Source organism: Martes martes (genome assembly GCF_963455335.1).
Source record: "Martes martes genome assembly, chromosome: 1".
NCBI classification, from domain to species: domain Eukaryota; kingdom Metazoa; phylum Chordata; class Mammalia; order Carnivora; family Mustelidae; genus Martes; species Martes martes.
Window position 1 is genome coordinate 150193880 of NC_137888.1, and position 14843 is coordinate 150208722.

General features: G+C 53.8%; 1 protein-coding gene across 1 annotated transcript; it reads right to left on the reverse strand.

Annotated features, from left to right (window-relative positions):
- Positions 1–261: 261 nt before the first annotated feature.
- SLC22A14 (solute carrier family 22 member 14) lies at positions 262–14618 on the reverse strand (the record flags this gene model as incomplete). The annotated part of the gene is made up of 10 exons (XM_080809600.1): positions 262–644; positions 3194–3397; positions 3989–4097; positions 5626–5840; positions 6102–6199; positions 6460–6580; positions 11697–11865; positions 12900–13054; positions 13259–13362; positions 14103–14618. The coding sequence occupies 10 exons, from the start codon at positions 14616–14618 to the stop codon at positions 443–445; spliced, it is 1893 nt and encodes a 630-aa protein (XP_080665726.1). The 3' UTR covers positions 262–442.
- Positions 14619–14843: the final 225 nt, after the last annotated feature.

Sequence of the window (14843 nt, forward strand, 5' to 3'; positions counted from 1 at the left end):
TCAGCTTATACATGAGCTGGAAACCCGCCCACACTAGCAGACGCCCGGGCTAGAGCATGCAGGTGGCTTGGGCACAGTCTCGCCCTTGCTCACTCCCAGCCCTCACATACAGGCCCATCCGGAGCGCCCCTGCACCTCGCAGTTCCCAAGGTTAGCTAAGGACAGGAAGGACTCTAGGGAGCCTGTTCAACCCATCCTTCTCCAGCCCTGGGTCTCTGGGCTCTCCACACACAGCCAATTTTGACCCATTTTGAGCCATCTCAGGTCCAACATGGCACCTTTATTGGAATAAATCACACCCTAGCTCACCCAGGAGGGGCCATTCTTGGATCTCGAGGGCTGGCCTTGGAGCAGGACGGACCTGTCCCCCAGTTGGATTGGGCCTGGAATTCGTGGCCTCAAGTCCACAGCCCCACACCCAGCCCCTCAGCTCCCACCAAGATCATCTGGGGGCCAGGCCATCAGTCATTTGTGAGTCTGTTTCCGTTCCTCTGCCAGGCCAAGACACATCCTGCCAGGACACGCTGAAGAGACTGTCCGAGTCTGATTTCAGCTTCGTGGAACTGAGAACGGTATTCTTCATCACTTCCGCTGTCCCCTCACTGCCTACTACGTCCTCGGTGAACGTGTCCTCCGCCATGTTCCTGAAGAAGCCATTGGAGAGCAAGTCAGGACCTGCATCTTTAGGAGCTAAGGAAAGCAATGCTGGGCTCTGCATGCCTGAGACATTTGGCTTTCCCACGCCTGTGTGTCCCCAGCCAAGCTCTGTCATGCGCCCATGAGGAACCCTCACCACCAGAACCAGGCTGTGCAATCTCCCGACCATACCCAGGCCCTTTACACTGCTGCATCTTTGGGGGTTCATCTCTAGCATTTATGGAGCACTGGGCGCATGCCAGACTTTGCGCCAAGTACATTATATGGGCTTAATCCTGCCCAAAGCCCCATGACAGAGAAAGCCTACGCCACATGTCTTTGTTTCTCTGTGCCTTAGTTTCTTCATCTGTAAAATGGGGAACAGGGTCAGAACCTACCTTGCATGTGGTTGTTAGGACAACGTATGAAAAGGCCTCTATGGAGCAGGATTTGACACATGGTCAAGGTTCAGGAAGTGCTAGGGATTTTTATGACTCTGTTATCATTCCATTTTGCAAAGGAAGCAGGTGAGTCTCTGAGGCATTAGATAACTCCTCTGGGCACATGTGAGGAAGTGGCAGCAGAGACAGAAATGCAGGCCTTCTGGCTCCAGAGTCTGTGTTCTTAGCCATTCTGCAGCATCACATCCCTCCTCTCTACGATGGGGCAAAGCCCTCTTCATTCTTCAAAGCCCTCCTCCATTGCCACTTCCTCTATGAAGCCTGCCCCAACTCCCCAAACTAAAGTTCCTCCCTAGGTCCTGTGCATCCCTCCCTCAGAGCCCATTAAGGGAAGACTGTTGGCATGTCTTTCTCCCCATAAACTATCACTTAAGGTTGGAGACCGCCAGCCCAGCCCCAGTACAATGCCCAGCACAGATGGTGTCAGTGAGAGTTTGAGGAGGGAGGGAAAGAGGAGAAGGATGGTGGGGAGGAGGGCAGAAGAAGACCAGAGGCAGCTACCCTGTGGGATGAGCCCAGGGCCCTGGAGAACATCAGGTAGCTTCTGCCCCTCACTGGTGCTCAGGTCCCCCAGGTCCAGGGAGAGAGTGATGGGTCATGTTGACCCAAACCTCAGAAGGCATGGTTCTTCCAGTCATGAGACCAGGAGACCAGAGGCCAGAAGTGTCTCTATAGTGGTGGGGGCAGAGCCCAGTTCCCAAATAGGGCTCTGGGCCACTGGAACCTTGAGGTAGAGTCATGAATCAAGACTGGGTCCTCCATAGCAGATAAAGGGCTAGTACCCAAAATCTATAAAGAACTTATCAAAGTCAACACCCTGAAGAACAAATAATCCAATCAAGAAATGGGCAGAAGACATGAACAGACATTTCTGCAAAAAGACAGCCGAATGATCAACAGACTCATGAAAAAGTGCTCCACATCACTCGGCATCAGGGAAAGACAAATCAAAACCACAATGAAATACCACTTCACACCAGTCAGAATGGCTAAAATTAACAAGTCAGGAAAAGACAGATGTTGGCAAGGATCCGGAGAAAAGAGTACCTTCCTACACTGTTGGTAGGAATGCAAGCTGGTGCAGCCACTCTGGGAAACAGTATGGAGTTTCCTCAAAAAGTTGAAAATAGAGCTACCCTATGACCCAGCAATTGCACTACTGGGTATTTACCCTAAAGATACAAACATAGTGATCCGAAGGGGCACGTGCACCTGAATGCTTATAGCAGCAATGTCCACAATAGCCAAACTATAGAAAGAATCTAGATAACCATCAACAGATGAATGGATAATGAAGATGTGGTATATATGCACAATGAAATACTATGCAGCCATCAAAAGAAATGAAACGTTGCCATTTGCAAAGACATGGAAGGAACTAGAGGGTATTATGCTGAGCAAAATAAGTCAATCAGAGAAAGACAATTATCATATGCTCTCTCTGATATGAGGAATTTGAGAGGCAGGGTGGGAGGTCATGGGGGGTAAAGATGGAAAAAATGAAACAAGATGGGACCAGGGAGGGAGACAAACCGTAAGAGACTCAATCTCAGGAAACAAACTGAGGGTTGCTGGGGGGTGGAGGGGGTGGGATGGGGTGGCTGGGTGATGGACATTGGGGAGGGTATGTGCTATGGTGAGTGCTGTGAATTGTGTAAGATGATGATTCACAGACCTGTACCCCTGAAATAAATAATACATTATATGTTAATAATAATTTTAAAAAGATTGGGTCATCTTCGAGAAGCTGAGAGTGCAGATAGGAAAAGAGAGGTACTCAGAGAGCTGGTCCCCCGCCAGGCCCTGTGCCCTGGGAGGGAGCGAGCCCAGGTTATCTGCAGGAACAGTACCCAGGCCAGACAGGGAGCCAGAGAGGGAGGAAAGGAGAAGGCCCCGCCCAGGCTGGTCAGGATAGCCAAAAGGACAGAAGCGGGCAGAGGCCAGGCTGCAGACAGGTGGCGACATCCAGGAGAGCTGGGGAGGCTGCTGTAGATACAGAGTGGCCCTGGGGTCACAGGCCCCTCTGGCCAACAGGCAGGGGTGGACAGTGCCTGACATAGTCTCAGGGGCCAGGGCCAGGGGCCTCGCACACCCACCTTGTCTGCAGGAAGTAGTGCTCCAGGTTATCAGGGAGAGCCTGCTCTTGCGTTTCCGGCAGCACGGAGCAGAGGGACAAGGACAGGGTGGCTGAGATGCCGCAGAGAAAGATGGGGAGGATGATGAATTTCTGGTAGCTGATTGCCAGGGATGAGACGGCTCCACTTGTCCAGGCCAGAGACACCAGCCCCAGACCTGTCGCCCTGGAAGGGGAAGTGAGAGCTCATCTAGGAGGCCTCCTGGGCCCAGAGACTGGGTGGAGGTGGGCTGGAAGCCCCGGCTCCCCAAACTTCACATGCTCCGGTCTCCAGCCTACTCACGGAGGGTCTGTGGAGCATTTGGCTTTGGGGCCTGCTTCAGGATCAGGAGCAGGGGAAGTGAGAGCCAGGGCGCCGGCAGGTGTGCGGGAGAAGACAGGGCGGTGGAGCTGGGTGGGGAGGGGGAGCCGCCACCCTAACCACGGGACCACGGGCTTCCCTGCCCCGCCCCATCCCACCCTCACCCACCCCCAGCCACCGCCACGGGGTACAGCCCAGCGGGACCCTCAGAGCAGCACACATTCAGACCGCAGGGCAAGGCCGAGTCTGCCCCTCAGGCTGCCCGGCTCTGCTCTCTGCGGGCTGGCCTCGACCTGACCCTGTTGGCTGAGAGAGGGCTAACGACGAAGTTTGCGGGGTATTTGTAAGGCGTAATGGGGAGATCCAGGGAAACCCCTCAGCGCGCGCCTGTCACTCTGACTGCGGCGAGCTTCTGGGACCCGCCCTCGCCATGGCCCCGCCCGCCAGGCCGCCTACCTGACGACTGTGGGCAGGAGCTCCGCGGTGTAGATGAAGAATAGCGAGACTGAGGCCGCCAGGCTGAACTCTCCAAGCACGACCAGGATGATTATCATGGATTTCAGGTCTGTGGCCAGACAACGTGGCCACCTGAGCCTGGGCCTCCCCGAAGGCATCTAAACCGTGTCCCAATCCCCCCACGCTCCCGGCAGCACACTCAGGCCCAGCCAGGCCAGAAGTTAGTACATCTGCAGTGGGAGAGTTGCTCACTCCATGACCTCTCAGCCCCAGCACCTCTGCCTCCAGGTTCATTCTTGTCTTCCATATCCTCACCTGAGGCAGCTTCCCCTACCCCGTGGCCTGCTCAGGGCCCTCCCACCTTCCCTATCATCCTCTGCGAGGTGGAGGAAGAAGGGACGTGTGCTCGGGGTGGAGGGATGCGCAGAAGTGTTGGGTCCCTAGAGCGGGATTCTCGACCCTGGGCAGCCAGAGGTATGCGTTGAGGGAGGAAGAGGAGGAAGAAAAGATCCGGGAAAGCCCATTCTTCAGACTTGGGGAAGCCTGGGGTGGGGGAGGTGACCCTGCTCACTGACTGGGAGGGGACCCCTTGCAGTTCTGGGAGCTTCTGCCGGCCCCTGTCACTGCCCCACTCCCTGCTCTGGCCTGCTCTCAGCTTTTCTTGGCTCTCGATGAAACCGGAAATCTAGTTTTATCTACTGGGGATTCTACTCCTAGTTTCTCTCACACATTTGAGAGTTTTAAGCATTTCCGTTTGGCTCTGTGTAGGTCCACTTTTTACAAAAACTACCAAGCCACAGCAATTAAAGAATGCATGTGTGACCCCATTTTGTTTTAGCTGCTTAACACTGCCAACATCTGGGAGAGGACCCGTCCCAGGCAAGACATGTAATTCTAGCCCTGAGAGAGCAGGAGGCAGACTCTGGAGGCAGCCCCTGGACACAGCTTCCCTACTCTGGCCCCAGCAGCTGAGGGGGCTCTCATGGTTAGCAGTTCTGACTGAGTGAGCACTGACATCGCCACTCTCTAGCCCTATGACCTGGGTCATATTCATCGGCCCAGGACTCTTTGAAATTTTGAAAATATTGCTGTGCCTTCACCCCCCTCCCCCTCCAGTTTCCTTGTCTAGTTCTGAGCTGAAGGGTACTGCGCCGTCCTGGGAAGGAGAGGCCTCCCTGTAAGAATGTTCCTGAGAGCTTAGCCCCTGTCACACTCAATTTCAGTGGGCAGGTTGTTTTTTCCTGGTGAAGTTCCAGATAACAGACATTTCCCAATCAGAGGCTATAGACAAGAGGCAGGCCTTGGGGGTACCAGTTGAAGGACTATCTGTGGGCATCTGTTCACACTCAACCATCGGATCAGACGCAGGCCGGAAGAAGGCTGCCCACTCTCTCTCTCTCTCGGGGACAGCATCCCTTCCTCTTCCCGGTTTCTGAGAGAGCTTCCAGCACCCAATTTGGGACTCTCCCTTGAGGAGGGCAGTGCTCCAATGACCTGCACCAGCTCAGGAGGGCAAGAGGGCCGTGGGTGCAGCAGCCGACTCCCAGGGTGTCTTGTTGGCCAAACAGGGCAGGAAGAAGGGGTCTCAAGAAGCAGGAGGGTTTGGGGGGGGTTACCCAGGAGAGGGTGAGCCATACCTGAGGGGAGGATAAGGACAAGCAAGCACATAAGGGAGCCTTGGAAGAGAGTCACAATCAAGCTCCACTTCCTCCCGATCTGCTCAAGGAGAAAAATGCAACACAGCCGGGCGGGCACCTCCACGATGCCAGGAATCACTGGTGTGAAGTGGATGTTCACGCCCAAATCCTTCAACTTGAGGATCAGCAAAAAATAACTGTAACCCACAGTAAACCTGAAATGAAGCCAGGAGAGAGACACAGAGAGAGAGAGAGAGAGAGAGAGGGAGATGCAGCACACAGGGCAGGAATAAAGACAGGGGCAGAGACAAGTGCAGCAGGGTGGGAATGGGGGACAGAAAGAAGCTGGGAGCTCTGGATCTGTAGCCAAGCCGGTGTCCTTGGGCCTTGCCCTCCCCTGCAGTCTGCCCATCCCCTCACCAGAGCTTCTGGCAGGTTCTGCTTGCAGTCCCTGCTGGCCAGTCCCGGGCACTCACCACACACAACCCATCACCAAGGTCACCTTGAGGAGGTGCTTATTGTTATAGAAGTCCAGGGCAGAGGCCTTAGTCACCTTCTTTCCAGGCGGCTGCAGCTACAAGACAAGCAGGACCAGCCAGAGGCCAGACTGAGACCCTAGCTTGCTCCCCACCCCCACAGGACCTCAAATCCTCCCCCGCCCCACCTTCCCCAATGCCAACTTGGTCTCTGGCCTTCCGCTGGCAGGCTTCAATTTTGCTGTCACCATTCTCCTCGAGCGGTGGACTGGGGACAGCCTCTGGGCAGAGGTCCCAGGAGGAAGCGGCTCCTCCACAGCCCTAACCCTAGCCCCGCTCCAGGCCCGAGGCCTCTTACCTTGTCCAGCAGACTTAAGGGAATGATCTTCTTGTTCACACCGGCCGCGTAGCACAGCATCTGCTTGGCCTCCTCCACCCTCCCCTTCATCAACAGCCACCGAGGGGACTCCGGCACGATCCTGTGTGGCCCACCCGCACTTAGCCATCCTTCTAAGCTGCCTCAGAGACCTCCAACGTAATGTGACATGGATGTTGGAGGCCTTGAAAGTGACCCTCCACCTCAAGGTGCCTGTGCCCCTTGCTGGCAGTCAGCCCTTCCCCAGGCCACACACAGCCCCCAGTGCCCCTCAGGGTCACCCCAGAGCCTGGCTGCCTCTGTCCTATAGCTTCTTCCCCCTCTGCTACCTCCACGAGTGCTCATACTCACAACCCTCTGTTAGGGCCCCATTCTCATGGTCGGCATTTCTCCTGTCCCTCTCTGTCTCCTAACAGCGTGGAGGATACAGGGGACCCCAGGGCCCAGCCTGTGCTTGGGTGAATAGAGGTCCCCTCTGTCTCATCTCCTCCCCTCCCACAGTGCCCACTGCTGTTGACTTTGGAGTAACTCTGGTCTCCTGATTCTTCCCGATCCTCCCAAGCTGTCAGAGTCCACACAGGTAAGCACTTAAAGCACTTATGATGTGCCTGGGAATGTGTTTGGTGCCCTTACATATAAATCAGTCAGTTTAATTCCTGCCCAACCCTGGACCTAGTATGATTATCTCCATTTTATTCCCAGTCTCAGGGGGTAAGGGCTTGCCCAAGGTCACAGAGGCAGAGCTGGTATGGAATTCAGTGCCCTGATGAAGCACTCTTTACAAACTATGCCATCAACAAGCTGACTTCTTGCACCCCTGCACCCCCACCCCCAATCCAGGCCCCAGCCTGAACTCCCGTGGCCAGCTGGGCAATGCCCTTGACGGTAGGGGCAACTTCATTCTCTCTGCCTGCCCCTGCTCCTGCCCTCTGCCAGGGGCCAGCAGGAAGTCCCCCTGCCATCCTTCTCCATGGTAAGGCTGGGAACACTCCCAAAGAAAGTCAACTGGGACTGCTTCAAAAAGACGGGAGATTGAGCATGTGCCCACTCTAAACCAGAGGAAAGAAAGTGGATATCAACAAAGAGAATGGGAGAGAGGGCGGGTAGAAGAAAGATTTCACAAACACACACACAGCCCGGAAGTGGGTGGAGGCAGGTCGGTGACCAGGCGGCAAGGCACTGCACGTAGCAAGGGGACCCGGAACACCTAGTCCTCGCAAACGGGACTGCAGTTCCCTCTATAGTTTGCACCCAGAGGCTAAGCCAGGCTGAGGACAAACACAGGGGAATGGAGGGGAGGCCCGGTGACTGTAAGGGCCTACTTAGCCAGAGCGATTCCATCTCGGATTAAACAGCCATTTTGTTGTTTATGCAGTAAAATATGGTCAAACAGTCCCTGATAACAGAGCCCAAATACAAGGGCGGGTCAGGTCAGGTGGAGATAACAGAGCCCGAATGCAAGGATGAGTCAGGCCAGGTAGAGACATCCGATCACTATCTCCCTAAAGAATGTGGGCCCCACCTTTTGGGCGCCTTTTGGGTGCCAATTCTGACCAAGGTGTTAGGCTAGTTCAAATGGCTTCTATGGGGTGAATTGTAATTCAATTGGCCACCCGTGTGTGACCTAGCATGACTGTGCAGCTTTCTCTGTGTGTTGCAATCTCACCGGCCACCTGTGTGTGGCCAGGCTCAACCACATGGCCTTTGCTCTGTAAAAGTTAGTCTGTGAGGCTGGGAGGGGTTGCTCTCTCTGTAAGAGGCAGCCCTGACCAGTCGGTTTGATTCCCGATGCTTGGCATGAAATAAAGCTTTGCTTGACCTTTGCTTTGTATCAATCTCACTCCTTTGATCGTGGACCCTATCAGTGACGATGACCAGAGTCCCCACTCCCAACCCCACTGGGGAGCAAAACAACCTGAGCCGGGTAACACCCTGACTTTGGGATCCCTCAAAGAGAACACACCTGCCATTTGGTCACCCAGTGGTAATCATTCTCAAAGTGTGGTCAGTGGACCAGCAGCATCAGCATCCCCAGGGAACTCGTTAGAAATTCAGATTCCCGGGCCCCGTCCCGGTCCTGCTGATTGAGACACTCTGGGGGCATAGCCCAGTCACTGATGTTTTAACCAGCCCCCATGTGATTGATTCTGATGCTATTGGAAATTTGAGATGCGTTGCCCTACAGGATTACCAGGCAATCAGCTTCTGTTCACAGCTTCCCATTAGTATCTTAGTAACTTGAAGGGATGATCAAAAATCACCAAATGTTGGGGGGAAAAAAAAGACCTCTCAATGTAAAGGGGGCCAAAAAAATCAAGCAAGAAAACTAAAATTACCCAGAGGACACAGGTAATGTAGGGAGCAGGAGAGGACAAAAAAGAAAACTCTAACTTGTATCCCCCAAAACATCTGAGAAGGTTTTGCAATTTTATCTTCACAGTACAAGTTTCCAATGCTATTGAGAAAATAATAAAATCAGAGAATGAGGAAGAGCTGTGTAACTGAACATTACATGGAAATTTTGTCTTGGAATTTCTGCTGATGTCCCAAGGCTATTAACAATGACTGATAATCTCCCATTCTAAAGAGAGGTGTTACCACATTTGGGACGGGATTCACTAAAAATAAAAACTAATAAAAATACAGAACAGCCTGGTAGCCACCTCCCTCAGCCACCAAGAGAGGTTGGAAATTTCCAGTTTGTGGTAGTGAGACTCTCTTGCCCTCCCCAGGTTGCTTTCATCTATTCAAACCTGGTGAAGGGGACCACCTTCGAGAAAGGGAGTCTGCCCTCCCACTCTTTGCCTGGAACTTACTGATTCAGAAATGAGGGGACTGCCCTGTACTCCAGGCAGTCATTTACGGGAAGAGTGAATTTACATGCCCTCAAGTTGCAGTGCCTGTGCAAACCCAGAGGGCAACCTGAATATGGTCAGGCAGGAAGTTGGTGGGAGCCACCAGCAATGGCAGGCTAGGGGATGGGGCGGTGAGAGCCTTTCTGGCCAAGTGGACCCTGCTATCTTGAAGTCACCCCGCGTGCTAGGTTAAGGACACCTCTGCAGAGAGAAGCTATGGGTGAACTGTCAGCGACAGGGTGCAGAGAGGTCATAAGGATGGTGTCTGGAGCATTGGGAAACACCAGGTGGACCCCTGAAGACCTACATATAGGCCCTGAAAGGCATCAGCCTCCGAACATCTGCCCTACAGAGCACACTGACCACCGATCACAGCCCCTGTCCCACACTTCTCTCTTTTCTCTAATGCCCTAGCCCCTGCCTAGGACCTGGAAGGTCAGAGCAGGGAGACAAAGGAGGAAGGGCAAAGGTCAGAACCCTCGCCTGAGCTGGTTAGCCACCAGGGAGAAGCTGTGAACTAGATGAAAGATTACGTTTAAACTGGACGAGACTGGATTTTTTAAAGCTTCAAAGTGAGTCTGAATGACCAAAAGGAGACTTTTTCTTACAATTAAGAATGACTGTAAAGAGGGGGTGCCTGAGTGGCTCAGTTGGTTAAGCGTCCGACTTTTGATTTCAGCTCAGGTCATGATCCTAGGGTCCTGAGATCAAACCCTGCGTTGGGCTCAGCACAGATTCTGCCTCTGCCCCTCTCCCCACTCACTTGCTCTCTCTTTCTAAAATAAATAAATAAAATAAATCTGTTTTTTAAAACTTTTTGTTTTTAAGATTTTATTTATTTGTTTGTCGGAGAGAGAGCATGCAAGCACAAGCAGGGGAAGCGGCCCGCAGAGGGAGAAGCAGGCTCCCTGCTGAGCAAGGATTTTTTTTTTCCCCCATGTCGGACTTGATCCCAGGACCTTGGGATCGTGACCTGAGCCGAAGGCAGATGCTTAACTGACTGAGCCACCCAAGCATCCCAATAAATAAAATCTTTGACCAAAAAAAAGAAAAAAGAAATGACTGTAAAGAGAGGGAAACTGCCCAAGATATTGTCAAGTGTCAGGGAAGGAACAGCTGACATGACATGTCTAAAGAAAAATGTGCCCCATTCTGTGAGCTGTCTGCTCACAGAATGTAGAACTCTGTAGGCACCTACCAGAAGAAAGGGCTAAGAGTCCACAGTGTGATGACTTCTGGGGAAGGAACTGGGGGAGCTGAGAGGAGCTAAAATTTTTGACTTATTTTTCACCACAACCTTTTGGTATTAAGTCTTTAACAATATGCATTTATTACTTTTTTTTAAAAAAATGTTTTAAGGTCGAGCCATCAAACACTATTTCCTAGCTTCCATGACAGAGTCATGCCCCCTGGCATCAGTGGGGCCCCAGTACACACTTGGGAATGTCAGTGACTGCCAAAGATGGCAGCCAGCTTTGGAATTTAGAAGATCTCCAAGCCACATACGTGCTCTCACTCTTAACAGGTAACACCACCACTTCTTATAATCCATGTTGTGCATGGCACAGTGGGTAAAATTCAGAGCCACACAGGCTGAGTCAACTCCCAGGTCTGCCACTTTGCAGCTGTGTGGCCTTGGGCAAGTTATTTTGATCCTCTAAAGCTTCAGTTCTCCTCTCACCACCCCCCACCCCTTCTGCCCCCAGGACAGGAGACACGTCCTTTTTTCAAAGTTGAAAAGATTAACCGTGATGATGTCAAGGTGAATCCTGATCCTTTCTCCACACAGAACTGCTGTCGTTACCCAGGTGACTTCTGTCTCTTCCTCTCACTCTCCATCCGCTTTCTCTTCTCTCCCTCTCCCATCACGTGTCCCTTCCTAGCTTGGGAGTCTCAGGTTTCTGTCTGTGACTCCCCACAATTCAGAACACCACGTACTCTACCCTGACGGTCTTCGCTGCCCAACCACGTCATCACTATCCCCTTGCCCACCTCAGCCCAGCACTGTGGAAAGAGTCATCTCCTGGAAGGCTCCATCTTTCAGTCCCTCCTCTTTCCTCAACCCCCTGCCATTGCACTGAAGCCACCTTGGGGTCACAAAGGCCTTCTTCCCCAGCATCACCTTTCTTGCCTTCAACCCTGCCTTTCAACACTTTGGCTTCTGATTTTTCTGACCATTTCTTGGAATCTCTGTGAGCATCTCTGATGGGGATTAATGTTAGGGTTCCAGAGGCTCTGCCCTGGGCTCTTTCTCATTTCATCTACATAGGGAAAATTCTACCCACTCCACCCCGTCAAGGACCCTCCAGACCCCTCAACTTCCAGCCCATCAGACCCATCACTGCGCATGCCGTGTTTGCTCACCAGATATAGGAGATGAGGGGGAACACAGGTGCCCCACCCAACAGAAACAGCAACCGCCAGTGGGAGAGGCTGTAGGCAAGCCCATTCAGGAACATGATTCCCACAGAGAAAAAGCAGTGTTCCAGGATGATGGCATGGGCCCGGTGCTGGCCCATTAGCCACTCGGTGGCTGTGTGGAGGCCAAGAGGAAAAAATCACGGTCAGCTCAGGGTCCCTGGGGTTACCGCGGCACCCAGCCTTCTGAGATGCCCCACCCCAGCTTGGGACAGTTCAACCTGGGTGAAGGTTCTTCTGCCCGAGGTCAACAGTACTTCAAAGCCAAGCACAGTGCCTTTGTGCTCCCAGGACACGTCCTAGGCCCCTTGTCTGACCTCCCAATCACACATATAGCCTCCAGTCCCTTCCTGACCTCACCACTCCCTCTCAACACCTCCTGCCTGACCACGTGTCTCTCTCACAGAGATGGCCCATTGCTGGACACAACTCCTCACATGTGGCCTGACATGTGGTGAGGCAAGGAGTGTGTGCGCGTATCTTTGCCTCAGACCTCTGTGAAGAAGCCAGTTCCCTTGGATAAGCTCCAAGGAGAAAAGGTCTCCTGCCTGGGGACCCTGAGCTCACCAGGCCACGGAAGCTGGAAGCTGAATGAGTATATGGGAACTTCGGGCTTTGGCACCCCACAGGCCTGGGATGAAATCCCACTCCTCCCTGTAACTGCTGTGTGGCCCTGAGCAAGTTGGCTAACTTCCTGAGGCTTCTCTGCTAAAGGGATAATAGAAGAGTACCTCCCGAAGAGAGTGCTGTCACGATGACAGGAGACAGTACATAGAGAGGGTTTAGCAGCTGGCCCGGACCATCTGAGGGGCTCAATACATATAAGCCATGGGGGGTCGCAGGGGAACACAAGAGGTATGACGGGGGAATGTGTGGGGTACGAGGGGCTAGGATGGAGGATGGGGGCGGAAGGACAGTCTGAGCACAGATTCTCCAGCTTCTCCAGGACGTTGCGGGTGGAAGCTCCTCCCTCCACTGCCAGCCTCCAGGCGACCCCAACTCCATTAATCCTGCCCGCTCCCCTTCCTTAAGCGCCAGCCTCGCCCCACGCTGGCCCCGCCCCCGCGGTGCGCCCGCCCAGGCCCCGCCCCCTGTGCGCCCCCAGGGGGGCCCCTCTCCACATCCCCCCACCAGGCATCCGGGCCTCACCTAAACACACGCTGCTGATGGCGTAGCACACCAAGGCCTGTGACGCTCCGAAGCGGAAGAACAGGTACTGGTGAAAGGTATTGACGAAGGCTGTCCCGAAGCCGAAGACGGTCAGCCCCAGCAGCGACATCAGGATGGTGGGGTAGCGGCCCAGCCTGCGGGCGTCCAACGGAGGCTGCGCCAGGGGCTTGGACCTCCGTGGGCTGGCCCAGCAGGACACCCGGGGCCCGTCTGGAGCAGCCTGTAGGCCTCCGGAGTGCCCCTGCCCTCGCCGCCCCCAGCTTGAGACTCTAGCTCTGAATGCCCACGAGGAGGAGGCAGGGGCTTCCAGGGACCAGAGGGAACTCCAGGACACTCACTTGTCACTTACGAACCCAAAGATGAGGGACCCTATTAGGAGGCCGGCCGTTAACATGGTCTGCACGCCTTCCGTGTTCCGGTCCTTGCCACACACCAAGTCAAACTGGGGGTTTTACACAAGATTGGATACAGGCCTTTACCCAGGATCAAACTTTTGGGTCCAGGGACTGAGCGGACAGCCCTCCACCACCACCACCACCACACCCTCATCACCCCCACGCATGGTGGGCCTTTAGGCAGAAGGAGCCTGGGACAGGGACAGGCAGCTGTGCGTGTGCCGGCCTGCATCTGGCAGACCCTGGGATTGAGGCCTGGAGAGAGGGGACCGGAGGCCCAGGCCAAGATGGGGAATGGGTGGAAATGTAACTGAGCAAAGGCTGGAATCACTGAAGACCCTTCCCCAAATGCAGATGTCACGGCCCCAGTCCATAGATTCAAACTGGGCAGGTCTGTGCAGGGAAGGGCCCAGGTTACAGCTGTGGCGGAGAAACCCTGCAAGAGGTACCTGATCCAAGCTGCTGCTTTTCCCAGTTCTCTGTCGTGTGTGAGTTCAGACAGAGGGCAGAGCCACAGCTACGGAACAATTCCCTGGACAGATGGCAAAGCCTGCCAGCTGACATTTGCCTCGACCCCCATGTCAACTCTAGCTTCCTGGCAAAGACAGGTGAGGCGAGGCCTAGACAACAGGGATCCTGCATTGCTGCCCTAGCCCTGTCTCTGCAAGGTCACTGTGGACCAGTTGCTTCCCTTCCCTGAGCCTCAGTATCCCCATCTGTTCAGGGAGGGTGAGGGCACATCTCTGGGCCTGTGGGGTAGCTATAGACAACTCAGGAGAAGGCACACCTCATTGACCAGCGATCGCTTCTTGGCCTCAGGATAGATCCACCCATCTTGGCATGACTGTGTATAGTTGAGTCCAAACTGGATAATAGAATCCAGATCCCAGGTCACGGGCAAGTACATGAGGCATGTCTGGAAACTGCCATTGGGTTCTCGGGGCAGGGTCAGATTCAACTGCTGTGCCTCTGACAGATTGGGTTCCACTGCCAGTATCCAGCTGGTATTGCAATAGGGCTTCTGGGCTGCGAACATGAAGATGTCAGCAAACATGAAGAAGGCCAACAGGATGTTGGGGACAAAGGTGAGGGCCACCAGCCTCCGCTGGAATGTGCCAAACTCCCCCACCACATCCAGGATGTTGGCAAAATTGTCATCCTGCTGGGCTTTCGAGGCCCTCAGTCTGCGTAACAGCATCTCCAGAGATGGGGACTGGGTGTGCACTGGTACCTCAAGCTGGTTCGAGTTCGTGGAAGAATGGTGGGATCTGTGCTTTACCTTGCAGCCATTTTCTGTTGCCATCTGTTCAAAGAAAGGATACAGCTCAGTCTCTGCTGACCCCACTTCCCAGACATCAGAGACTGGCTGGGGAGCCACTAACCGGAAGTTTGGATTCCAGCCTCGATGTTCTCTCTAGTTCCTTCCTTCAAGTAGGAAGTTTCTTTGTTAACATAATTTGTTCCCTAGGGGTACTACCCATCCCTGACTTTCAGTGCACTTAGCATTTTGTAAATGTTTTAGAAAATG